At 43.1% G+C, this 27,949-nt stretch overlaps 1 protein-coding gene across 1 annotated transcript in view; it reads left to right on the forward strand.

Moving 5' to 3' along the window:
• The first annotated feature begins 14,573 nt into the window (after window positions 1-14,573).
• Gpr155 (G protein-coupled receptor 155) overlaps window positions 14,574-27,949 on the forward strand; it is a 39,195-nt gene continuing 25,819 nt past the window's right edge. The window contains exons 1-4 of the mRNA XM_051166203.1: window positions 14,574-14,950; window positions 15,435-15,926; window positions 23,887-24,286; window positions 26,767-26,932. Coding sequence (XP_051022160.1) covers window positions 15,467-15,926; window positions 23,887-24,286; window positions 26,767-26,932 — 1,026 coding nt within the window. The 5' untranslated portion in view covers window positions 14,574-14,950; window positions 15,435-15,466. The remainder of the gene's footprint in view (window positions 14,951-15,434; window positions 15,927-23,886; window positions 24,287-26,766; window positions 26,933-27,949) is intronic.

Below are 27,949 nucleotides of genomic sequence, written 5' to 3' on the forward strand. Positions count from 1 at the left end.
CAGATGTCTATAACCAGGTCCATAAAGCACCATGTAAAACCAGGAGAATCTTGAAAGGTGGGAAAAATCAGTACCTGTGCAAATTGGATGACTGGGAAAGAGCTTGTGGTTTGTGGTTTGCGGCTTGGCACGGAGGAGGTGCTAGGATTAAGAACAAGGGAGAGGAAGGGTACCCCGTAATGGATCACAAAGCTCTTCTCAGAGGCCACAGAAGGACTGATGGACATGAAACTGGGAGTCCCAGAGGGGCACTGGGAAGGGGACACAGATGGGAGCCGCTGCCAGAGAGGCCAGCTGCGGCTCACATGGGCTCCCTCGGATCTCGCTGGTACTGAAGATGAGGGCTGTTGTGAAGAGGAGTCAAGATGGAAGGGGAGAGCTATTCAAAGAAGGCCGAGGCAACCCTGGAAAGGAAGATGGAGCCTGGGATCATGGAAGGAAATCCGAAGAGGGCTTCCAAAAGAAGTGAGGAAGATTCAAATGCACAGGATGGCCACTTCTCAGGGATCCAAGGCTCAGTGGGCAAAAGACGACGGAGAGGACCTAATTTTATCCGTGCCTATCTCTATTATATACCCAATTAGACAAAGTGTTACTTTTAAGTTATCTCAATTATGCAGTAGGGTATTATTGTTATTTTCAGGGTAAGAAACAGGAGATAACAGTGAATTTAGAGTACTCAAATGTTATAATGAAAAACTGGAGAGAAAGCCAGGCGCACGCCTTTAATGCAAGCACTCAGGGAGGCAGAGGCAGGCAGATCACTGTGAGTTCGAGGTCAGTCTGGGCTACAAAGCAAGTCCAGGACAGCTAAGGCTACACAGAGAAACCCTGTTGTGGGGGGAAAAAAGATGAAAAGCTGGAGAGAAAAAGATTAAGACAAGACATTTTCAAGTGTGAAAGATTATGAAGAACAAACGTGGCTGGCAGAAAGTCTGGCATAACTTCTTGCTTTGAGCTTCTGGACACAGCAATGAGAGGTGACGTTAAAGAGGGCAGCTGGAGACGGCAGGTTACGGCAGGTTCTAGTTTCAACAAATAAGGAAGGAGTGTGGAGGTCCCATTCTAATGAGTTTAAAAAAAAAAAGAATAAATCAAAATATCAACAACTTCACTAGTTCCATCAGGGAAGCAGTCTGGAGAGGAAGCGTTGCCCCTAAAGTTGAAGAAGCAGACAACTTACAAGGACACTCGGATGATGTGTCTCCAGAGCCTGTGACCTTATATGACAAAGAGACTCCAAAAAGTAGTAAAAACAGCTGTGAGATAAAAAAAAAATCCAGGGCCTTGAGGTGGAGAGAGTGTTTGGGACCACCCAGGTAAGCCCAAACTAATAACTGAAAGGTGAGAACATGTCCAAATTGCGCCTACAGGAAAATGATTCTGTAGAAGAAAGGCCAGGTATTTGCAACATTGCTGCTTTTGAAAACTGAGGAAGTGGATCCCAGGCCAAGGAACGTGGGTGGTTTCTAGAACCTGGGCTGCGATACTTCCCTAAAACCTTCAGGAGAGACCAGGCCCCCCGAAGGCTCTGACTTTGACCCAGATGTTGGGCTGCTCACTTCTAGGGTTGCAAGACAGTAAGTTCGTGTGGTTCCAAGTCACTACCATCTTTGTAATTCATTATATCAAGAGTAGAAATGAAACAAACACAATATGCCTTAAGGCTTTCCAGACACCCCCAGTGCCTACCAAAGAGCCCAACGGTTCTGAAGTGTACATAGGAGCTACCTGATGCCAGGTTCTCCCTAGCAGACACGTCATCTAGCAATCTCTAGTATATAGTCCATTAGAGTCGGCAAACTTTCTGGGTAGGGCGACAGTCCAGCCGCCGCGGTCATGGGCATGTGCTGGCTCCTGGCATAAGATGCATAAATCTACTGAAGTCCTCCTACCGAGTTGGCCACTCCTCAGACTTGCAGTCTGTATGCCCAGGACAGAACTGCAAACTGTGACTGCAATGCCTCACAAGGCTTATGGGAAAAGCGTCACTTGAGCTGGTTGGGTTGAGGTTTACCTGAAAAGAGGGAACATTGAGTAGCCTACCTGTGGCTATGAAGAAAGTGCACGAAAATGCGTCTTAGAGTTGCTCTGTAGCCAGAAATGACCTTTGAACTTGCGATCTTCCTGCCTCTACTTCCCAAATGATGAGGTTGTAGCTATGCACCACTACACCCAATTCATGTAGCCCTGGGGATGGGACGCAGAGCTCCACACTTGTGAGGCCAACACTCTACCAAGCAAGCTGCAACCCCTGCCAGAGCCCGTCAATTCTTGGTGCTGTTTCAGGCACTTCTGTGGTGGCCAGGACTCTGTGACTGGGGGAGGAGGGGGGCGAAGGGGGGTCTGTATGACCTGAGATCTTCCAGATCGTAATCCTTGCCACCACATATTGCAAATGAGTTCATAGCACAGCACAGAGGAGAGTGAGGGATTTGGAATCCTGGATCTCAGGGCAGTGGATTCCTGGGTTATTCCAGGGTAGATAGATTGGGAGTGACAGGAATATGTACCAGAAAAGAGGAAAGGACACAGGTTAGTAAGGCAGGAAAGGACTACGGCCATCTGCCAAGGCCAGCAGCCAAGGCAGCCCTTTCTACCTCAACTTTAGTCTTCCACCCTCTTACTGTGGACCTCACCTTACTCCTTCCACCCTCTTACTCTGGGAAGGGCTGGGTGACGCTTCCTATTGTGGGAAAATGGGGAAGACAGTTGCTGGGAAAAAGTCATCACTTGGGCCTCCCTAACGACCAGTTGCTGGGAAAGAGGAAAACAGGCCCAACAAGTCTTGGTATTGAGCCCAGATGATTTCAATTCCAGGAAGATGGCTCTTTCACCAGGATGACTATGGACCAGACAGCTGGAGCAACCGGGGTGATAAGTTTCCGGAAGGCAGCAGCTTGGAACATTATGGCTGGCAGCTTATCTTTACCAGCTTGAGGAGAGGGGACTGAGGAGGCATCTCCGTTTCTGCTGGCTTAGAGCACAGGGCACAAGTGAGCCAAGTCAAAAACAGGTGGGCACAATCTGAGGCAATCCTGAAAGCAGGTAGAAGATGACAGGAATAAATGACCACAAATCATGTAAGAGCCAGAGCCCCAAACCCAACAGGTAACTCCAAATTTGAGCCAAGAACTGGGGAGAGCAGATGGATACAAGAGGCCAGAACAGGGCTCAACTGGGGGAAGACCATCCAGGAATTTTATCCAGAGATTTCTGTGAGGCAGTTGGTTTTTCATTAGACCTCACATGGAACTGTGGAGTGACTTGTACAAGGGCATCTTCAAGGCCCTGACACACATTAGACAGGGTAAGCATTGTGCTAGACATTTGACAAATATACCAATTCACCTACCCATAGCGGGAGTTGATTATTGGCCTTCGGGCCACACGTGCTATCAGCCTTATCTCTTCAGTCTGGGAGAAAATATGTTGACTTTATGATAGCTTGTATTTCCAGGAGCTGATACTACTCTGTTATCTTCCTTGAACGCCTTTTGTGGATTTTTAAAAATCTCTTTGTACATTTCTATTTTATTTGCTTTTCTGCTGGGGGACTTCTGATGTCGATGGTGTCAAGAGTTCCTGAAGTGTTCCCTGGTTGTGAAGGGGCTTTCTGAACTTCGGGTCTAGAATGGGACGCCTGCGACAGATGGGAATTTAAGCCATGGTACCAAGCACAATGATTTTAAAAGGCATAACTTTTAAGGAGGGGGAGACATGTAAGTGAAGATTTTCATACACTTCCTGCAGAAAGGATTTCTTACATAAAGCACCAAAAACCCAAGCCACAAAGAGATTGGCCAAGAGCCATATTTTAGAAAATAACATCTCTGGAGGTGGGGCAGGGGAATAAGAGGAATTGTAACTGTTTCTCAAAAGCTAAAATCTTAAGAGATGGTGAAATGATTGCACTGGTTCTTGCGGCCCGACCCACAGTGCACCCTTCGGGTCAGAAAATCACGTCGCGCAGTTGTACCTAGAACATGCACTTTCTGAGTGGGACTTAGAATTGGCACCTCAGGGAAGACACACTCTCTATCTACAAGAAGTGAGGACAGCAGTTGTTTTGTTGTCCTTTTCCACACAAGGACCAAACCAAAAAGGGCTAGCAGCAGCCACCGTTCTGAAGGACAATGCTAGATTCCATGTGCCTTTTCCTGTCGTGAGAATGCCTCTCCCCAAGAGGGTCCTGATGCTCTAGGGAAACCTTCTGCCTTCTTCTTATACAAACATTCCTGCCTACTCATGTGCACATTTGTGATTTCCAGGATTTGCATTAGAATCGTCTGTAAAAGCTGAAACACACCATATATAAATATAGACAGCATATGTGTGTGACACACACATATCACATCCTGGACTTTGATGACAATGACGTTGCTTTAGAAAGTCTGCCTGGGGCCCTGGCACCTGCATTTCTGGGAATTATCTTCTCCCAAGTGATCTTGGTCTGAAGACCTGGATGGGAACTAGTAGGACACTTTTTTTTTGTTTTTTTGTTTTTTTTGGCCTGTGTTTCAGAGTACTATTTAATTATGGCCCTCAATCCTTACGACCACTCACCACCACTACCACATTCTTCTTCCTCTTTATTTGCTTGATTTTTCTAGGACTTGATTAAAACCAACACAATAGAGCGGTTATGAACAAATCACGTGGGGAATGGGTAACCTGTTTGCACCAAATTGCCACCCGCAAATAATAGTGAAGAAATGAGAAAACTGAGATTTAGGGAACAGAGGAAGTCCTGAGTGAGTGTGTATTGTAGATACGGGCACGGCCATGATGAGGACCAAAGCCTTGGTTGGAGCCAATTGGCAAAGCCACCTTCTTCTAGACCAACTATGAATGTTTATGAACAACTGATCAGTTTATGCAAAGACTAGGAACAGCAGCTTTCCCCTGCCAGAGGTTTATAGCCCGAGACTGCATGTCTACAGACACCTCCTAGGAGACTAGCCAACATTTCCCCCTATGCTATATGTAATAAACACCCTAAAGTTCCAGGTTGCTTGCCGAAGTGGGTTCTCTCAATCAGAGTGCACACACCCAACCTGACCTCAGCTTTTCTGTCTGTGTCCCTGTGTCTCTGTAATTCCTTCATTCCTTCAATGCCATTTGTCATGGTTGCAGATCCAAGCTTGTGGGTCACAGCACTGAGATATATGGCGGGGGTGGGGGGTGAGAAATGCTGAGAAAAAGAAATAATAATAGAAATGCTGAACATCTCAGGCAGTGGTGTTGCACACCTTTAATCTCAGCACTCAGGAGGCAGAGGCAGGTGAATCTCTGTAAGTTCGAGGCCAGCCTACTCTACAGAGCAAATTCCAGGACAGCCAGGGGTACACAGAGAAACCCTGTCTTTAAAAAAACAAAACAAAACAAAAAACAAAAGAAGAAATACTAAAAGTGACCAGGTGTGGTGATACACACCTGTAATCTCAGCACTCAGGGAGCAGAGACAAGAGGAGCTCTGTAAGTTCGAGGCCTGAGGCCAGCCTGGTCTACAAAGAGAATCCAGGCCAGCCAAGGGTACACAAAACTTGTCTCGAAAAGCCAATAAATGAATAAATAAAAAGAAAGACAGGAAGCACATTAAGGCATAAGGAGGAGACAACAGAAGTCCCTACAAGCATGAACTAGGCCCTGCCCAGCTGTCTGCTTACAATAGCTTCCTATGGGGTAGTTTAGCTTCAGTGAGACTGTCACTATATTCTTTATTTCCCTTTCCAAGAGCTGAGAAGACAGACTTCTCTTGATTTTTTTTTTTTTTTTTTTTGTAATTGTTTTCAATGATGTGTCCTACTTCTAGCCAGTTCCATGAAAACTTTCTCTTCTCCAGTCTCCTCATAGGCTAGGCTCCTCGTAATAGAATCCACGCTCCTTCCTGGCTTGGTACTTCCAACTGGAGCAGAGGGATTTTGGAGAGACTAGGAAAGTGGTTCTCTCCGTCCTCAGAACACTCACGCTCAACAGGAAAAGGAAAGGGAAAGAGGAGGGCTCCATTTTATTGGAACCTGTGCTTGTGTGTAAGCATCCACGCTTCCTTACGGGACACCAAGGTCACCTGACATGGCTGCAAGGAATTAAGCCAGACCGATTGGAGGATTCCCAGCAAAATTTAAGCCGTGGCAGTTTTATTGAGAGCAATCAGACTTTTTGCACCTTTATTTTTTTGCTACTTTTAAAAGTGATTTTATTTGGATTTTTATATCTCTTCCTTTCTTCCTTCTCCTCTCCCTCTCCTTCCTAGTTCTTTCCAGCCCCCCAACACTAGGTAGGAGAGAAAGAAGGTTAGTGGGGAGAGGGGTGGAGTTCTTTAAAACAAAACAATGTTGACATAACATCACTGAGTTTTTTTAAAAAAGAAACCAGGAGTCATGTCTGTGATCTCAGGTGAGGGTCAATAACCCTACCTCCCTCTCCTTCTGCCACAGAATGTTGAGAGCTCAGAGTTGTAAGGATATGGGCAGTCATACCTTTTCTGATTTTGAGACAGCCATTGTCATAGCCAGAGGACAGAGTTCCACAACGGATTTGTTCACCCTATTGATTCTGCGTCACAGCCAATGATGAGTTCTTGTTTATTGCTTCAGCTACTGTCAGTTCCAAAGAACATCTGGTTACTCTTCCTTCTGCCAAACAGAGCTAAGTTTGGATAACTCCCTCTCTGCTACTTTCATTTACAGTGAAGCGGGCAGCCCACGAAAGAGCAGGTGTTTCCGTTTTCAAATGGCTCTTGAAATGAGAGCATTCACAGGCTTGTTAGGTTGTACCCCAAAAGGCAGAATACCAGCAAGTGTTTATCAAGTACCTATTGTATGGCAGGTAACGTCACCATGATGAGAGCAATGTAGACATCCTCTCAGAGAGGGAGAGGGTCTGCCCCTTCTAGCAGAGGAGACTGTGCCCCCTAAAATAGATTTTTGATATTATTGATTAGGTGAATACTTCAGGAGGTAAAAGTAGGTTGAGTTGAGGATATGAAATCTCTGCTCCACGACTTCCTCCTTCCTTGTGCTATTTACTGAACAGTTCTACCTAGAAGCTGCCAAATTTGGAACAAAAAAAAAGTTTGACTTCAAAGTAAAGATAAAAAAATCCAAAGTTTTCTCCAGTTCCTTTTTCTAGTATACAGAATTGGTTAGTTTTATTATCTGATCTTGGAGACCATTCAAGTTTTAAAATGCTTTGCAGAATCTGTCTTTTGAAATTGCCTGTTAAATTTGTCAGTGAGCTCCCATGCAGGCTAGAGGAGACAAATGCATCTCTTTCTTTTTTGTGTTCTTTCAAAATAAAGTGGTCAAAAGAAAACCACAAGTATGAAGAAGCTGAGTCTTGAAACAGATTGGATGTGCCCCCAGGGTTACCGTACTTCTATTTTTGGTTTCTGCATCCTGTCTTATCTAATTCACTGATTTTTCTCAGGATTTCACAACCTAATTCTGTTTTCATGGTTTTCTGCTTGAGTTTTGGCCCAGACTATGGCCTGCTTATTTGTTCCTATCTGAGCCTTACCTGAGGTCAGTAATAAGATCGATAGCCAGGTGAGGTGGTCTGGTTCCACCTCTTCTCAATGCTTTTGTGTGGGCACTTCAGTACCGGTTAAATGGGAGAGGTGAAAAATAGCGTCTTAAGTGTTAGTGGAAGCACACATACCTGTAAGCACAGGCAAAGTTAATTTTCAGGGCCTTAAAAATGACCTGAAAGTAAGTTAAATTATACTATTTACAAAAAAAAAAAAAAAAAAAAAAAAAAAAGTAAGCCACTTGGATGAATATTAAAATTGGGCTACAAAATGAAGCCAAGTGGAAAGCTGGGAAAAAAATAAGAAATCAGTTTCTGAGATGAAATAGCTACATGACAGTTCTTTATAGCAAAAAATCTCACACTGAATAGAACACTTCAACCTCCTGGTTAGCTGGTAGGCAAGGTAGGCAATTATAATTGATTCAGCCATTCAAAAGCCATTTATAGAACGCCTATCATGTGTCAATGGAAGCACTAGTCTAAGTGCTAAGGGTAAAAAGATTAACAAGCACAGGCCTCTGTCTTCTCAAAGTTAATATACTGCAGTGTCAGTGCCCTTAAATGGTTCCAGTTTGTGAAGGATTTTTTTCTTTTTCTTTTCTTTTCTTTTCTTTTTTTCCTTACCTGTTTTATCAAATAGTACCTGAATAAAAGAGTCTTATTCACCATGTCCTTATAACCAAAATACGTACCTTATGGCTTATTGTAGATTTTGGTTTTTTGTTTCGTTTTGTTTTGTTTTTAAAGTCTAACGAAAGTTCAGACCAAATGAACAAGCAAAACGTGAGAGAGCTAATAAGCAGACGCTGACGTATCGCACGTAAAGCAATAGATTGTCATGGATTGTCAACATGGCCGCTTACATTCCTAGGTGCCTGTGCTGTGGCCTTCTTGAGTGCTGTCAGTTCACAGTGAAGTGTTTTTAATTCTTTCATCTGGGAGTGACATCGGATGCCTGGAGGGGCTTTTTTTTTTTTAAACAAGTGTCTAAACTCCCAGGACCTCGGATGGAAGGAATGATAACGTTACAGATAACGCCTCAAGGTTTCAGACTTTAAGTCTAGAACCAAATTCCCTCTTCGTAATTGTTTCCTCTGTAAACACACTGCAATGGGTCTTTCTTCCAGATAAGAGAATTTTAGAGCTGGAAAATGTATTGGAAACTCTCTATCTGGATTCTTCCTCCTTATTTTAGTGGATGAGGAAATACTTTTCCCCATCCTTTGCCAAGCTCTAGAGTTCTATTACCTCTTAAACTTATTCCATTTGACTGCTATTAGCCCAAATGAGGTTAATTCCTTATGTTTTGGCCAGTCCCAAAGTCACCATACTGTTTTTCTTGCCTTTTATCTCTCAACTTATCCTGGGAAAGCTTCCAGATCATATAGCACAAAATCCACCGACTCAGTCTAGCGTGGGGAAAATGTACCAGTCTTACAGTGTGGTCAAAGGATAAGGTTCAAAAGCAAAGATAACGTAGGGAACTCCTACAGGTTGGTCGTCACCTGGCTTTCCAGGCCTATCTTTCAGTAGCCCTCTAATAGTCAAAGTCCACTAAATACTTAGTTTAACTAATCTCCGTATTTTCTAAGCAGAAATCCATTTAGCCTTGAGATAACAGGTATTGATTTTTTAAAATTTATTTTTATTTTTAAGTAGCTAGGTTCCTGGTTAAAAAGTGAAAAAGACAAAGAATGAACTAACAAGGAATAGGCTGCATTTTAAAAAGTTTCAATTCTGCTCACCTTCCCTTAGGTTTCCTATCTTTAAGCCTGCTCTTGGTTTTTTTCTTAGTAAACTGTATAGTATTGCAATTTTGTACCAAAACTGCACAGACTATAGGGCACGGCAGTTGCCAGACAAAACAGTTAAAATTGCAAGGCAGAAAAAAAGGGTTTCTTTTGAGCTTGGAGTGGTGGCGTACACCTTTGATATCAGCAGATGGAGGCAGATCTTCAAGGCCAGCCTGGGCTACAAAGTGAATCCAGGACAGCCTAGACTACATGGAGAAACCCTGTCTCGAAAAACAAAACAAACACTATATACACACACACACACACACACACACACACACACACACACACACACATATATATATATATATATATATATATATATATATATAAAGGCTTACAAAATCACTGCGATAAGAGTTTAAATTTGAAATAAATTTGGTTCCAGAAAGTTAATTCAACTACAGACCCTCTTCAGGTTCATACATTGACTTCAAGTAGCCCCAGTAGATTTCCATGAGTACTAGGAAATTCCTGTCGGTAAGATAAGAGAATACGCCCAGAGTTTCATGCACAATCGAAATAGAAGCAGTCACCGCCCGACAATTTATTCTAAGTCAAGCACACAACTAAAAGCTTATATTTTAATCTCTTTTGATTTAGGAGGGTCAAGGTCACGCTACTTTGGGAAAGGTAGAAGGCAAGCTTTGGACCCAGGTCCTTGCTTTTATGACTCTATACTGTGAAATGGCGAGACTAACCAAGAGAGGAATTGACAGGATTACTGGAGGCTGAGGTTAACCAAAAATATGACAGGCCTCCCCGAGTCTGAACAGAGGCGCCAATTGCGGGGAAGGTCGGGGGACCAACACTGGCAGTCCCCACCCAGGCGGCCATCTTGCGGGAGGAGGAAAGCCGGAAGTACTGCTACGGAGCTTGGCAGCCCTTGTTGCTCCCGCGGGGGCGAAGCCTGAAGGGGATGTGTGGGCGGTCCTCGGGCACCGGGGGGCGGGGTCTCTTGGGCTTGGGGGCGGAGCTTAAAGGCTGAGTGGAAACCTGCATTTCAGACCTCCGGGCTTGGGGCGGGGCCTTAGGGTGGGGCGAGTGTGTCCCTCGAGCCTGGGGGTGCGGCCTGGTGGCGGGGTGGAGATTCGAAACGCCGCCTTCCATTTTGGGGGCGGGGCCTGGGCGGAGCCTCATAGCAGGGTGGGGACGCGCATCTCCGACCTCCAGGCCAGGGGCGGGGCCTGAGGGCGGGGCGGAGGCGGGGAGGAGGACCGGGGCCGCGGACGCCCGAGGGAGCTGACAGGCAGCAGTGGTTCACCCCTCCCTTTCACAGAACGTGGTTGGGCAGCTGCCCCTGCCAAACGCCGCGCCGCTCGGAGAAGAGGGCTGGGTGCGGGAGATGTCGGTGGTGTGCTCGCTGCTTGGCCCACTGCGAGCACCGGCTTCCTTCTCCTTGCAGCTCAGGCTCCAGACCTAGCAGGTGAGATGAGCCCCGGTGGCGTGGACCTGCGGGGTCTTGCTCTGGCCGTTGCCCCTAGGGTCCGGACCAGTGGGCAGCAGCGACAGGCTCCGGTGTCCAGGGGCCTCGGCTCGTTGCTGCGCCTGTCCGCCTTTGCCCGGCAGCGCCTGCGCCTGATACCTGCGGGAATGCTCGGATGGTCTACACAGAAGGGGTGACTCGTCCCCTCTGATGCCAGAACTGCGATCCCACGGAGTGCGGAGCGCCCCGTTGCACGTGCGTCCACCTTGTCATCTCCGACTTTTCTCTTTATCCCAAGGAGGCCTCCCGTGTCTGCTCCTCCTGAGAGCCTCTGCACGGGTACCTGGTGCTTTGCGCCAAATTTTCTCCTTTACTTTTTACCGAGGACCTTACTCCCATGTTGTGACTCGCATGCCCTGTCTTTCCTTTTCCACGGGTGCCAGCCGCCATCGGGGCCATCTATTTGATTAGGGACTCTGCACTTGTTATCTTGGCGGGCCAAAGTCTGTCCCTTGCAGACAGACAAGGAGAAAAGGCACTGAATGGGGGTGCCTGTTGATGTTGAAGAGTGCTTTTTATAGTGCCACAAGGCATTAGGCGTTTCTCGTGTAGAAAGGATAGTTTGAGAACACCCTCAGTTTAAAGCTTTCTCTCTCAAGTTAACACTGCACCACATTTAACTTAATAGCAGTTAACCTACAATTTCAGTGCTTTAGTGGTGTTATCTAAGTCAGACATGAAGAGACCAGACAGTTTGTATACCTCATTTTCTGGTGTCTACCCCAGTGAACTGACTTTTATGGTGACAGGTCAACAACTTGTTTGTTCCGTAACAAGCCTTGTTTTTGTAGATTAAAGAACTGGATGTCTTTTTTTTTTTTTAACTTCCTTTGTTGTGGTTCTTGTTCATCTTAAAATGTGCTTTGGTAGCGGTTTCTCCCCCCCCCCCCATGTTTAAAATGGTATGAGATAAAACTTTTAAAATTATTTTTAATTTCCCCTTCCTTATTTTGAGACAGCGGCTAATGTAAGCCCTGGCTGCCTTTACTTTGTAGCTGGCTTTGAACTCATCGTCTCCTGCCTCTGCCTCCCTAGTGCTGGGATTACAGATGTGTGACATCGCATCAGACTAGGAGTCCTTTTCATTTTTATTTGCCTCAGGACCAGTTGCTTTTATAACATTGGGAAAAAAATTAATCGAGGGAAAGGGCAGGTTACTTTGAAAAGTTTCTTTTAACTTTCAATGAGATGAAAGTTGAACCCTTTGGTCATCACTTTGATGAAGAGCTCTTTGCTCACTGTCAATATATTGCCACTTAAGATCAAACTAAATTCAGCTCCTCTTAATTGGTGGGTGTGAAACAGAGACTGGTAACTTTATAATACATCTCACACTGGTAACTTAGTGGAACATCTGGTACATGGATCATTGAGGATCTTTAATGTCAGACGTGTTTGTATACCTACTTATGACGAGTGCTGTTTACTTCGTTACCATTCTAATCATTATCATTAGGTCTACAGAATCTCTTTCTCTCTCACCCTCATTGGTTTATTCTTTGATTGTTAGTTGTTTGTTTGTTTGTGAGACAGGGTCTCACTGCAGCCCCCAGTTGGCTTTGAACTTGTGACCCTCCAGCCTCTGTCTTCCAGTACTGGGTTTCTGGCATGGGGGGCCACACTTGGCACTAGGACTGTGGCTGCCATATCTTGAAGGCCTACCTTGGGATAAGCTTTGCATACAGTATCTCTCTAAGGAAGTTTTCCCACTCATTTTTTTCAGTTAGGGAAGCCAACCAAGGGAAGCCAAGTAATTAATCCAAAGAGTTGATAGATGTTAAGGCTCAAAGTCTGCTGCTCTTTCACTTAGCTATTTCTAATTAAGATTGTTGTAAATATACACACACATGATTGTTCTTATGTTGTCCAAATAGGGGATTGTGAGTTGTCCAAGCAAAGAAATACAGGAAGCTTTGGGAAGCGTCAGAAGGCTGGACCCGTCTCTCACCTCCTTTCCCACTACCTTTCTAAGTACACATTTCTTTTTTGTTTGTTTGTTTCTTTTGGTTTGGTTTTTGGTTTTTCGAGACAGGGTCTCTCTGTGTAAACCTTGGCTGTCCTGGACTCGCTCTGTAGACCAGGCTGGCCTCGAACTCACAGAGGTCCACCTGCCTCTGCCTCCCGAGTGCTGGGATTAAAGGTGTGCGCCACCACACCTGGCTAAGTACACATTTCTTAAGGGCTCCAATGTGTAACACTCAAGTCTGATTGTTGGCCAGATCCTTCAAGGATGACTATGTGTCCCAACCAGAACCTGGCTGCGTGTCCCAACCAGGACCTGGCTGCGTGTCCCAACCAGGACCTGGCTGCGTGTCCCAACCAGGACCTGGCTGTGTGTCCCAACCAGGACTTGGTTGTGTGTCCCAACCAGACCTGGCTGTGAGTCCCAACCAGGACTTGGTTGTGTGTCCCAATCAGGACCTGGCTGTGAGTCCCACCATAACCTGACTGTGTGTCCCAAGCAGAACCTGGTTCTGTGTCCCACCCAGGGCCTGGCTGTGTGTACCAACCAGTATAATTTGGCACTTATTTGGTAAAGTTCAAGTATGTAAACATTGTTGGATTTGTTTCTGTTAAGCACTCCTGTTTAATCCTGGTAGAAAAAAAAAAAAGAAATACTTGTCTTAAGCTCAATGAAATATAAGGTTTTTAAAGGGTTTGGCTTATAGAAAGCAGCATAGGAAATATTCTCTTACAGAAGCCGTGTATCATTTAATCTTTGGCCTGCCACCCAAGTCTTTTAAACGTAGTGTAAGTGTTTAAGAACTTAACCCAAGCATTATACATTGCAGGAAGCCCAGACTTTTTCCTCCTGTCTTATATAAGGCCACTTTAGATGGTAAACCTAGAATCAGTCCTTAGCACTTGGCAATTACTCTCATATTAATTTCAGTTTACTAATAGAAAAACCAGTTCGTTTCAAAATTATCTAAAGTTTGTGCTCATCATATCCCTGGCAGCAAGAGGAGGGGAGTATGACAGTTGCCACGTTAGCACACAGAGCTTGTTCATTAAAATCTCATGGACATCTTCAGAATCTTTTCAGATATAGTTTGTATTTGGGGGGCTTTTACTGCCGTGAGAAGCATTTATCATTTAGAAGAAGGATTATTCACTCACGAACTAGATAACACCTAAGAGAGAACTGACAGTGAGAGAAGAGGTTGACTTAAGAACTGGTTGCTAAGCCGGGCGGTGGTGGCGCACGCCTTTAATCCCAGCACTTGGGAGGCAGAGGCAGGCGGATCTCTGTGAGTTCGAGGCCAGCCTGGTCTACAAAGTGAGTCTAGGACAGCCAAGGCGACACAGAGAAACCCTGTCTTGAACCCCTTCCCCCCAAAAAGAGAACTGGTTGCTAAACCGGGCGGTGGTGGTGTACACCTTTAATCCCAGCACTTGGGAGGCATCAGGACAGCCAAGGCGAGCCCAGAGAACCCTGTCTCGGAAAAACAAAAAACAAAAACAAACAAAAGAACTGGTTGCTATTTAATGAATTAAATGAAAAATTTAATGAATCAAGTTGTTCTCCCTCCCCCCAGGTGTCTTCTATGTGCCAGATATTGTGCTAAATATTAAGGACACAAGAGCGTGCAAAGACATGCGCCGTCTTTGCTTCTGTGACATTTAAAGGTAGGCAAAGGAGACAGGCATAAGTCAGTTATCTTAAGGCATTGGGTTGCACAAACTGAGGCAAGTAGACTAGGGGGAAGGAGCCTGGTGTTATTTGTGAAAGAATCGTGCCTAACTGTGTGATTAAAAAAAACTTCACCTGATGAGATGGTTCCTGAGCCCTGTGGTTGCATTTGGTAGATGGGTAAGTGCTAATCATGTGGGCAGTGCAAATGGCACAGGACATAGTAGAGTGAACTCCATGTGCAAAGCCGCCTATGGCACTAAGGGACCGTTGGCCAGTGTGAGCTGACATAAAAGGAGCTAAGAGGAAGCTGGTAGAATGACGTTTTTCATCACTTTTTTCTCCCACAGACTCCCTCATACTCTACCAAAGTGACGCTCAGTTTGGTTACGTGATTCCTGTGTGCCGGCTGTGATGATACCGTAAGGACTCTGTTTGAAGTACATACTGACATTGCCACTTCACGGATGAGAAAGTGAAGCATAAGTTTGGGGTTCAGCGTTGGTAAGTAACACCCTGCTGTGATTCTCCCTCACGCAACAGCATGACCACAGGCTGCATGGGTCTCCTCCGCCTATCCCTCAGAACTTAGGATGTTTCCAGGCCTTTGCACCCCGTGGGCCTTTCTCCTCTCGTCCGGGTAGATGGAGGTGGATTGTGGATCCCTGCAGAGAACCACAGCGCATCACTGCAGCTGTAACGTTGATGGGCCTTATTTTACTTATGTCTGACACCAAAAATAGAATAGTAGCGTAAATATTTTGAACTGACCTGCCCTTTGTGTGTGAATCGCCTCTTCTACTTCTTTTCCATTGTGTTCCCTCCCTGGTGGTCTCTGAAGAGAGTAGTTATTTAGCCATTTAATATGTAAATAAGCCCAGGTTTGCTGTGGTCCATTTCAGTCTGAGCTCTGCTTGGTCATAAAACTGAATTTTCTTTCTTTCTTTCTTTCTTTCTTTCTTTCTTTCTTTCTTTCTTTCTTTTTCAGAGACCAGTTTGGAGGTGGAATTGAGAAGGAAAATGGATTCTTATATCTCAACAGAGAACTCAACTCTTGCTGTTAATATGAATGAGACTTTGTCTGCAACGTTGACTCATGGATTTAATTCCACCAATGAGCCACCTTCAATGTCAATAACGAGGCTTTTCCCAGCCTTGCTAGAATGCTTTGGCATAGTCCTCTGTGGCTACATAGCAGGGAGGGCCAACATCATAACATCAACCCAGGCCAAAGGACTGGGAAATTTCGTCTCCAGATTTGCCCTTCCAGCTTTATTATTCAAAAACATGGTCGTGCTTAACTTTTCCAATGTGGATTGGGCTTTTCTATATAGTATCTTAATTGGCAAAGCCTCTGTATTTTTCACTGTATGTGTGTTAACCTTATTGGTTGCCAGTCCCGAGAGTCGATTTAGCAAAGCTGGACTCTTCCCTATTTTTGCTACACAAAGTAATGACTTTGCACTGGGATACCCTATAGGTAAGTTGTTTTTCTTCTTCAGTTAAAAAAAATTCAAGTGTTTTATGTGGTAGCATAAACTTTTGATTTATCTAAGCATTCGTTAGTGACATATTCTTGTCTCTAAGAAATCATTCATTGTGTGTGTGTGTGTGTGTGTGTGTGTTTGTTTATTTGTTTTTTGTTTTTTGAGGCAGGGTTTCCCTGTGTAGCCTTGGCTGTCCTCGACTCACCTAGTAGACCAGGCTGGCTTTGAACTCACAGAGATCCGCCTGCCTCTGCCTTTAGAGTGCTGGGATTATAGGCGTGCTCCACCTCACCTGGCACCATTCATTGTTTTAATTGGAAAAAAACGTTTTTTCACACAATATATTCTGATTATAGTTTCCACCCCCCCCAACTCCTCCTAGACCCTCTCCACTCGCCCATCATTTTTTCTTAAATTAGCATACTTTTTCCCCTTTAATTTCAGCGTTTAAGGATCACTTAATTATCTACCTAAAATAAATGGCCATATCCTAATACCTTAGTGGGTAATCTTTCTATAGTATTCTCACTCTTCTCACTTAGCTCATGTAAAGACATCTAATTTCTAGAAGGGACTACATTCTGATTAAAAAAAAAAGGTGTCTCCAAAAAAAAAAAAAAAATCTATGTCTCAATGAAAGTCACCATCACATGCCAGCAGTGGGAATTTATGAGTGGTTTTTCCACACCATTCTTGTTCCTGTGCTCTAGAATATATAGATAATTCTGACATTAGAATTTATTTGTGAGCTTGTTATTTGAGTTTTCAGTGTATTTATGTTGACGTTAAATTCTCGTTTGAGGTCAGAAGTGTACTGCTGTACACAGCCTAATTTTGTATTTTCTTCTAAAACTAGAAACACACTAATTTGGGATGCTGAGGTTTCTTGATAGGTAATATATTCTGCTTTTCAGAATATACCACCATTCCCAGAAACCACTTCTTAGCACTTAAAAATGCAAGTTGTGTGGATTTTTACCACAGCATTGGGCCTCCTGTGCCTGTATCCATTCGTTTACTTATGAGAGCGTGTTACATGCCTGTGATGGAGCCAGCTGCTGGGCCCAGCCCTGTGAGCAAAGTTCTCAAGCAGACTGCATCCCTATCGGAATGACAAAATAAAGTTGTAAGATTGAAACTAATCTCCTATCAAATGCTAGCAGGGGCCAGAAGACTAAGTAAGAGGCAGGGATGATGGGATGGCGCTGTGGCAGAGTATCTAGTCCAGGCTCCTCCTCTGATGGCATACAGTGGGAGCAGAGATCCACTGGGATGCTAAATTGTATAGTTGAAACCTACCATGAACTCTCAGGCCTCCGTCATTTTTTTTTCCCCATCCTCCTCTCCACAAGTCATTTCACCACCCTCACCAAAAAGGGTGCAGCGAACTGTGCTTTCTCCCCATTTCCCACCTTAGCCATGAAAAACACCAAAGAAATCAAATAACACCGTGTAAAGCCAGAGACTGAAGAGGGAGGGAAACAAGGCCCTTAGGTAACTAGTCTGGAAATAGGAGTTCTGTACGTAGGCCTTTACAGTTACTGAACTTTAAATCCTAATTACACAGCAGAGGTCAATGTTTGTCCATCTCCTTGAGAGAACTAAGAACGTAGTCCGGGCGAAGGTTTGTAGTATAAAGACTCCACAAGTGGCTCATCGCCATAGTGCTAAGTATTTAATAAATATTGTCCTTATTTCAGACATGAACTAGAAGTACATAGTTTCACACTTTTATATAAACTAATGAGCTCATAAAGAGAAGTACTATTTGTAACTTGATAGTCTACAGGGGACTTTATTATTTGAATAGGGCAGATATTATCACTTTCAAGTCAGGGGACTGGGTTACGGGATTGTTTTACCCGGGTCACACAGCTAACATGTACCTGAGACCCAGCTTTACCTGGGTCACACAGCTAACATGTGCCTGAGACCCAGGTCTAGGTGCTCTGGTTCCAAATCCCAGGCACTCTTCTATGTCACACAGTTGCATAACAGGCTAAGCTCATCTTAGAAGGCCCAGCCAGCCTTTGTAATTCAGTAGTTTCAGATGGAATCAGATGGTTTTGTCCTTAAAATATGTTCGAGTGGGAGCAGGGTGGTGGTTTAGTAAGTGTTTGCTGCAACGGCGAGAGGATCTGAGTTCAAACCCCAGCACCCACACAAAGGCCAGGCCTGAGGGCTTGACCCTCCCAAGGCTCTCCTCTGCTTTGTTAAAGGTCTAGTACTCTGTGCACTGGCTTTATGTGCATGTTTCCTGGCCCTTAATAAAATCCTTTCCTTACCAGCTTGAAGGAAGAAAGAGCCAGGTGGGCCTTTCCTAGCTATAACCCTGAGAGCTGGGGAGGTGGGGCCTGGAGCTCACTGGTCAGTTGGCCTAACTGAATCAAGCTCCAGGTCCAGTGAGAAACTTGTCTCCCAAATAAAGTGGACGGAGATGGAGATGGGAGATGCAGACACCCCCTGCCACCTCTGGCTGCACACAAAGACGTAGGAACCCACAAAGGTACAGGGGGGAAAACAGAAGTAGGAAAAAGCTATTGGATAAATTACTTTTCCTATTAAGGCACTTTCCAAATTAAATATAAATACCAAGCCATTATTTTTATCAGTTGTTCTTACATTCCATGTTATATCAGTAAATTGGTAATAACCAGGTTCCTAGCATTATAGCAACCCAAATTTCCTTGATGAGTGGGTTGGTGATTTGGGAGTATACTTTTTCCTGTTTGTTTTACTCCCAGAAAATAACTCATGTAGCACCAGGCTGTAGGCTATAGCATTATTAAAAACCAGTCATATAGACAGCTTTCTCATCTGCTTATAAAATGGAAGGTGTGATTCGGAACATGCCATGTGTCTGCTCCCCAGCGGGGTGTCTGCTAGTGCTGTCTGTGTCCATCTGCCTTCCTCTGGTGAGCATGGTGAGCAGAGGAGACCGTTGTCAGAGAGACCTTTTAGTCTGTTTCACAAACCTCTCCTAGGAATTCCCACAGCCGTGCTCATGGAGGCGTACTGACAATGAGTTAGAGGAAATACCCTTCTTAAGGCTGCACTGACTCCTCATCTGCCCGGTTTTCAGGTGGCTTGGGAAATGCTGGCATGCAGAGAAGTTCGTGAATAAAGAAAAAAGATGGCTGCGCATCTTTTCTATATACTATGACTGTATTATATAGAAAATAAACAATGCCATATTACTGTGTAATATATCACTGTGTGATACAACATTATATAGTACATTAAAGTCCAAGCAGATTGCAGACTAAAAAGAGTTTACTGTCTTTTAGGACAACTCTTCTCAAAGGTACTTTAAAAAATCCAGGTGTTAGGAGAAACCAAGATTCTACCAAGGTGAAATGCCGACTTCGGCAGATCAGAAGGGCTCCCTGCCTCTGTCATTAAAAGATACTAATAGGCCATAGTTAAGTCCTATAATTTATTCTTCAAACAATGCTGATAGCATAAGTACCCTGACTAATCATAATTATGCTCTAGTGCTTGAGCTGTAAACAGAAAAGAGATGAAGCATTTAACTATATGCCATTAAATAATGGAATGATCTTGTCAGGGTCTTTGTGTTATTTGCTAGAGATTGAAACCCTGCAGAAATCAAAATAGGAGTCACAGTGGGTGGCTAATTTTACCTGAGTTCTTCCAAGCTATATAATAACTCCTCATAATGGGATTCCCCCGCCCTCTCAGAGCCTTATTTATGATCATTAATTAATTAGGACTTAATAGTTGATGTCGTGATTATAAATCTAATTTTAGTTGCTATAGGTCATTGTATTCATGTGTATTTTCCTGTTTGACTGGAAAGATTGTCTTCAGATTGCTAGCAAAAGGAAAGCACTGTGAATTCATAAAGATGAAGCATTAAGTTGTTATGGAAATGAGTGGCGAAAGAGACTAAAATTCCCACATTGAATCCCCTTTCTCTAGTAATTTAATAAGTATTTATTTAATCACAATTATTTGCTCTCCTACTAGATGTTACTTCTTTTGCCCTTGTGTACTCACTCAGCTGAGTTCAAAGGCTCTAATTGTAACCTGCATTATAAATATTCACAGTGTGTAAAAAGGAAAAAAAAAAAGTGAGATTTCAGTTAGATAGGAGGAATAAGTTCGAGAGAGCTATTATACAATATAGAGAATACGGATAAGAACATCATAAAAAATACATAAGAAAGTATGTATGCTGGTGAGCTTAATTTAACCACTTCAAAATGTTTACATTTCAAAATGACATGCATATATATAGCACATATGGTTTTATTGTCCAGTTTAAAAGAAATTTATAAGCTGAAGCAGGAGGACGGCTGGCATTTCAAAGCCGGTATAGACTACAGGGTGAGATTCAGTATCAAAAAAACAAAACAAAATAAGGAACTAGGGTGATGACTTGGTTGGCAAAGTGTTTGCTTTGTAAGCATGAGCTGGGTTGAACTCAAGCCCCCAGTTCTGGGGAGGTAGAGACAAAGAGCCCTAGAGTTCACAGGCCAGCTGTCCAGCTGAACTAGAGAGAGAGTGCCAGGTACAGTGAGAGACTCTGTTTAAAGAGAAAGGTGGGGAGTGATTAAAAAAGACACTCAATATCACCTCTGGCCTCCACCTACATGTGGATGTGTACACACACACACACACACACACACACACACACACACATACACACACACGCACACATCAAAAGAGCCTAATTTAGGTGATAATTTTTAAAGTAAAATATGGATCATAAAAGAGGTAGTTTAACCAATAGCAGATATAAATTATTGTGTGATACAAAATGCATTTTTACTATATCTGAAGCCCTCAGCGTTCATTGATGTGTCAGTTAGTCCTGTTCATCAGATTCGTCCATCACTGTGTTGGGTGGGGCCTGTGGATTATAAAATAATGCCTTCGGTCTCTTGAGATGGTATTGATACTAAATAAAGTATTCTAGTACTATAGAGGGGGTGAGATTTAATGGTGTAGGTTGAAGACTTGGTAGAAGGAATCCAAGAGACTGGCCTCAAATACGAGGCAAGCTTCAGTAAGGAACAAGTAAGTCAGAGAGTGGAGACATGATGAGCAAGTGGGGCGGATAGTTACGAGCGTAGTGTTTGCCCGTTGCAACTGTGATACGATTGCTTGCTTTAAGGAGCGGTAAAGGATGTGTTGGAGAAAGAGGAAGAGGACAGTTATGGGGACTGGCTGTGCTCGTTAAGAGAAAGCCACAAGAGCTGTTCCAGTGAGCGGCAGAAATGCTAAAAAATGCTAATTTGTGAAAGTTTTGGTTTTGAATAGCTGTGATTTAGATGCTACTCTTCAGCACTAATAATATGGATAAAGGGAATGGTTGGGAAAACACAAAGGAACTCTGGTTAGTTTATACACTAAGTAACCTAATTTTCAGATTTTTACCTAATAGGAGTAAGAACCAGGAGGAAAATATACAAAAGACCTTATAAAGGAAGGAAGGCCAGCAGTTTCCCACATCTGACAGGAGACTGTTTCAAGACCCCCCTTCTGAGTCCTATAGATATTAGACCTTAAACTCCCAGCAGCCGTTCCTTGCCTCAAAATCCTGAGTGAAGAGATTCTTAATTACATATACATATGCACATATATTACATATATAATAAATTTTGTCTTATACATACTTGCCTATAATCAGGTTTAATGAATAAATTAGGTACACTAAGCTTACAATCACTAGTAAGACAGAAAAGTAATTTACTGTAAAAGATGATGTGGGTTGTGGTCTCTTTTTCTTTGACACTGTCTCATGGCACTCTGCCTACCATTCTTGCTACCCTTGGATACCTGGGCACGTAGCAAGCCAAAGCAAGAATGGGGCATGCTGCAGGATTCAATGACTGCCTAACCATAGCCTTGGAAAACTGTTGCTCAGATTTGCATTAAATGAGACAGAGACAGTGTGTGTGTGTGTGTGTGTGTGTGTGTGTGTGTGTGTCTGTGTGTGTGTGTCTGTGTCCTGTGTGTGTGTGTCTGTGTCCTGTGTGTGTCCGTTATGTAATAATTATCACTAATTGACAAGAAGGGACATTTCTAGACACAAGCCATCAGTCAATATAAGGGCTTCAAGTACAGTGTGGAATTGGAGATGAAGGTTGCCACGGAAAACACCTTTGTAGTGCATTGCGGCCACTTAGGAAAAATTCTTAAAACCAGTCTGAAAACACTAGGCGTTCCCCAAATAGAAATTCCACTTAAAACACTTAGGTGGGCCAGGCGTGGTGGCACACACCTGTAATCTCAGCACTTGGGGAGGCAGAGGCAGGAGGATCTCTGTGAGTTCGAGGCCAGCCTGGTCTACAAAGCAAGTCCAGGACAAACCCTGTCATGAAAAGCCAAAACCAAACAACAGCAACAACAACAACCAAACAACAAAGACCAAACGTTAAGTAGTAGGCATCTTAGAGATGGAATACCTAAGAATAATTATCAAGATGCTGCTTCTTACGTAAACAAGCATCAGAAAACATGAGCTACAGCCACCAAGTCATAAAGCCAGCATATCTGATTTAGAGATCGGTTAAGAGAATTAAAGTGTTATGCAATCAAATGTGTTTTAACCTCTGCTCTATCTTGGAGATATTCTAGACCTTTGTGTGTGTGTCCTTAGCTGAGAGAAAAAAAAAATGATTTGAATCTTATAAAAAGGAAGAGCAGCTAATGAGATAAGGTGAAGTTCTGAGGTTATATAACTCTTTGCATAACTTTAGCGGGACACATGTCTGACACAAGCTGAACTTACGAATCCCGAGTAGGTAAACAAATATTTTCTGACCTGTGTCACCTTACCCTAATGTAAATTAAGAAACTTGATCTCCATTATTTTCACACGATTGCCTCTCTCCTTGGAATGATTCCAGCAGTTCATTTTGTCTTTTATTTCTCCACTTCACATCCATTATGAATGAGCTTTTTATACTTCCAGTTGGATAGGCTCAAGTTCTGGGTCCAAATCAAGCCTGAAGACCAAGTTGTGTATTCGGCAGCTTTGAGCTGCCTTGCTCGGCGGCGGCAGGCCAGCCATCAGCCTTCACCTTCTAGAACTGCTGGAAATAAGAACCGACCACTTACCTGCCTCTTCTATATGAGTCAAGTTCTTCTTTTTAAATTTTTTAAAATTTTAATGATTTATTTGTATTTGCATTGGTGTTTTGCCTGCATGTATATGTCTGTGAGAGGGTGTCAGATCCTCCAGACCTGCAGTTAAAGACAGTTGTGAGCCGCTATGTGGGTGCTGGGAATTGAACTCAGGACCCCTGGAAGAGCAGCCAGTGCTCTTAACCACTGAGCCATCTCTTCAGCCCAGTCACATTTTTCTTACACCCTCCAGAAGCCCCTTAAATCACCTACAGAATATAGCATGTGTGCTCTGCCATGTGCCGTTCTTCCTTGTAAATCTCACACAGCCTGGTTTTGTTGTTGTTTTGCTTTTTGTTTTCTCATTTTTCAGTAGGTAACTGGCTCTTTCAGCTCTGTTCTTTTCTTGGAGATTCATTTTTAAGCCCCTGTCTGGGAAAATAGTTAGGTTTTTATTAAAAAAAATAATTTAAAGTTGGTTGTTATTTTATAAACTGGATGGTACTTAATATAGTTAGGTTTCTCTTCCTTGTCAGTTTTATTACTAAAAATTGCCTTTCTAAAAATAAATAAATGGAGCTGGGTGCGGTGGTACATAACTGTAATCTCAGCACTGGGGAGGCAGAGGCAGGCGGATCTCTGTGAGTTCGAGGCCAGCCTGGTCTACAAAGCAAGTCCAGGACAGCCAAGGCTACACAGAGAAACCCTGTCTCAAAAAATGAAAAAAAAAAAAGTGAATGGGGTTATTAGTCACTATTTAGATTAATTTTCAGTGATGTAAACAAACACAGAGAATGTTATATACATATCTGTATAATTCCATGGTAACATTTTAAAACCAATATTCTTGTTTTACAGTTGAAGCTCTGTATCAAACTACGTACCCAGAATATCTCCAGTACATTTACTTGGTGGCACCAATATCTCTTATGATGTTAAACCCTATAGGGTTTATCTTCTGTGAAATCCAGAAGTCGAAAGACTCTCAAAGTGCTTCTCAAAATAAAGTGAAGATTGTGGGACTTGGGTTTCTACGTGTGCTACAGAACCCCATCGTATTTATGGTCTTTGTTGGCATTGCCTTCAATTTTATTCTTGATAAAAAGATCCCTGTATATATGGAAAATTTTCTTGATGGACTTGCAAATTCCTTCTCTGGATCAGCCCTGTTTTACCTTGGTCTGACAATGGTAGGAAAAATAAAGCGACTGAAGAAGTCGGCATTTGTTGTACTTACTCTTCTCATCACAGCGAAACTGTAAGTTTAACTTATTAAACTTGGGAATTTTAGTTTGAGAAAGAAAAGCCTATTAACCAACTCATTGGGTTGTATTCCACCTATTTTTCCCTTTAAACATTAATCCTTGCTTATATAGTTGTTGTGATTTAAAGGGAAATGGACTGTTTGGTTATTGTAAAATTATTCTTTCCTCATCTTTTTTTTTTTTTTTTTTTTAAAAGATTTATTTATTTACTCTGTATACAGGGCTCTGCCTGCATGTACACCTGCAGGCCAGAAGAGGGCATCAGATCACGTTACAGATAGTTGTGAGCCACCATGTGGTTGCTGGGAATTGAACTCAGGATCTCTGGAAGAGCAGCCAGTGCTTTTAACCTCTGAGCCATCTCTCCAGCCCCCCAAAATTATTTTCTTACTGTGCCATGTAGGTTATTTTTTCTACTTTTCTGTCAGAAGATAAAGATTATTGATTTTCCTTCAGGCTCCCCCCCCCACATTCAGCTTTTGTGTAAAGTTTATCTAATATTTTCAATGCCTCAGTAAAATTGTACTTAGTTAATTTTTATGTTTCTGGGCATCAAACCCAGGACCATTTATGTGCTAGGTAACTGGTCTACCACTGAGCTATAGTACATCCTGGATCATATTTTTAAAATAAATTCTGCAGATTTTCTAAGTCCATCAAAAAAAGTAAAAGCATCTTATTGTTTAAGAATAATAACTTTTAATGTACATTATTTTTTAAGAATTGTGACCATGAGTTTAGTTGTATGTTCTAAATATAAGTAAATCGATATAAACAGTTTTGGTCATATTATCATTATTGGAACAACATTATGGTGGAAATACTTTTTAGTTGATAGTTCTTCAGCTTCTTGGCTTGTCAGCCATGGAGTTAACACTGCAATATTACCCAAAGTACTTAGGTCAAGCTTAGATATGGAATTCAACTCTTATAAAAAAAAGTTGATTTATAAATATATAAATTGTCATGGGACCAGGACAGTGTTATACATTTATATTTCCAAAATAAATAAAAATGAATATTTCAGAAAATATTTTTAGTGGCAATATGTTTTTCATAATACATGAGTTAGGATTTCCACTGTAATGTTTCAATAATGATAATGCTGTAATTTGAACGTTAATTAAACATTTCAAGGTTTTCTATTCTTATTAGATATTTGATTCTTTTTTAAAAAAAAAATGGGGCTGGACCTATGTCCGAGCATTGCCTGTTCTTTCAGACAACAAGGGTTTGAGTCCCAGGGCTCACATGGTCGCTAACAGCCCTCTGCAACTCCAGTTCCAGAGGGATCTACCTCCCTCTTCTGGCCTCTGTAGGTACTGCATGCACACGATACACAAAAATACAAGCAGACAGTACACCCACACGCATAAAGAAAAAGAAATATTGAAATTTACAAAAAGGAATTGCAGTGCCTTAGCTGCATGAACTGTCTGTTAAACAAACATCTAATGGTAATTTAGGACGGGGGAAGTTGCTGTTAAGAATTTGTCGCACAAGTATGAGGTCATGAGTTCGGTTCTGCAGCAGTCATGTAAAAAGCCAGACCCAGGAGCAGGAGTCTGCAATTCCAGCACTGGGAGGGTGGAGAGGCCCTGGGGCTTCCTGGCTAGCCAGCCTAGCCAACGCAGGTTCAATGAGTCATCTTGTCTCAGAAGCTAAGGCAGAAAGCAAGTGAGGAAAACAGCCAGTGCCAGCCCTTGGCTAGGCACGCCCTTGCATGCCAGTGTACAGTGCACACACCCACCATGCCAGTGTTCCTCTCTAGCCACTGCTGTGAGAGCGTGTCAGCTTGCTCCTTCTGAAGACGAGCCTTTCAGCCTAGTGACTGTGCTGTGTCCTCTCTACAGGGCGGTGAAGACTCTAATAATAGCCTCCTCCTCCCCCCCAGAGCTTCCCTTTTCAGTTGCCTTTGCTGGATCTTTCCTTTTTATTTACAAATACCAAGAACTAATTATTAAGATGCCTACTTTCTACTGCTCTTCAGAATCCTATTGGGCTGCTTTGTTGTCGTTAATTGAGCCATTTAAATACCATTTAACCATGAAGTTCATCTTTTTTCTCCCAAAAAGTTTAGAAATATTGAAAGAAATTACTAGGATTTTCAATCTTTTTTAAAAATTTAACATTTCAATTAACCAATAGAGGAAGCAAGAAAGCACCTATAATTATAGTGCTTACTTTTTTTTTTTTTTTTTTTTTTTTTTTTTTGCAAGAAAATGTTGTAAAAGTCTATTTCCCCTTTTATATTCCCTAATGGTTGAAATATTCTAGGACATTGTTCTTGAAATTGCTCCTAGCTGAATTCTTGACTTTCAACCAAAAAGTTCAGCAGCAATAAAAAGATAGGCATGGAAATACTTTTGCCTTCTGGGCAGAACAAGAATAATTCCAGATTGGCCAGTGCAGTTATGAGCAGGCACAGCCGGGCGTCGGTGCTAAGCACGGTCTGCGTCTCTTCCTTCCGCAGCCTGGTGCTGCCCCTTCTGTGCAGAGAGATGGTGGAGCTCCTGGACGAGGGCGGCAGCGTGGGGAACCGCACCAGCCTGGCAAATTACGCGTTTCTCTACGGCGTCTTCCCTGTAGCCCCGGGAGTGGCCATCTTTGCCACACAGTTCAACATGGAAGTAGAGATTGTACGTATCCACTGTTTCTCTCTAAGCGGGGTGGCTGCTGTGCCGAACAGGAGAGCGAAGTTGGGAACCGCAGAAAGCAGCGCTCTCCTAATGAGAATTTGAGATTTCTGAGCCATCTCACTGTAAATAAGGAGGTATTTTGTAGCACTGCATAACCATAGTTATTTAATACAGGAATCTTATTTTTCTACACTTTTTCTACCTTTTAAAACCTGTGCTCTAAGCCGGGCGTGGTGGTGCACGCCTTTAATCCCAGCACTCGGGAGGCAGAGGCAGGCGGATCGCTGTGAGTTCGAGGCCAGCCTGGTCTACAAAATGAGTCCAGGATGGCCAAGGCTACACAGAGAAACCCTGTCTCGAAAAACCAAAAACAAACAAACAAAAACACCTGTGCTCTTTTATTAGTCTTTGTTTTGTTTCAAGTAGTTTGCATCTGTGCTTATACTTAAGCATTAAAGTTATTTCAAGAGGGGTAATTTTGAATTTTGAGGGAAAAATCTATTTCATTGATTATAATTCAACCATCACAAGAAATACCCCACAATAAGCTGAGAAAGTTGCTAAATTAGTGGTATCTGTGTATATTGTTTATGATATGCACACTGTTAAGGGGTTCTGAAAGTAATATGAGGGACAATTCCACTGATTAATACGTTGGCCTCTTTTAAAATTCTATTTTTACTTTGGGTTCCTTTCACTCTTCTCCACCCCATTCTCTTCCAACCCCCAACGCGAGGTAGGAGAGAAATGTTAGTGGGGAGAAGGGGCGGAGCTCTCCTCGGCTACTTCCTGCTGTTCCCCTGTCATCAGGTTCGTTGGGGCAAATCCAGTCAGTTAGTCAGTCTATCAGTTAGTCAGTCTGTCTGTCTGTCTCTGTCTCCCTCTCTCTCTCTGTCTGTCTCTGTGTCTCTGTCTCTGTCTCTGTCTCTCTGTCTCTCGCTGGCAAACACCTTGCAGGAGGCAAATAGTTTGCTGCTGCAGACAATCTGAGTCAGCGCCATATCCCACACCTGGGAT

The sequence above is a fragment of the Acomys russatus genome, chromosome 24 (genome assembly GCF_903995435.1).
Source record: "Acomys russatus chromosome 24, mAcoRus1.1, whole genome shotgun sequence".
Taxonomy (NCBI): domain Eukaryota; kingdom Metazoa; phylum Chordata; class Mammalia; order Rodentia; family Muridae; genus Acomys; species Acomys russatus.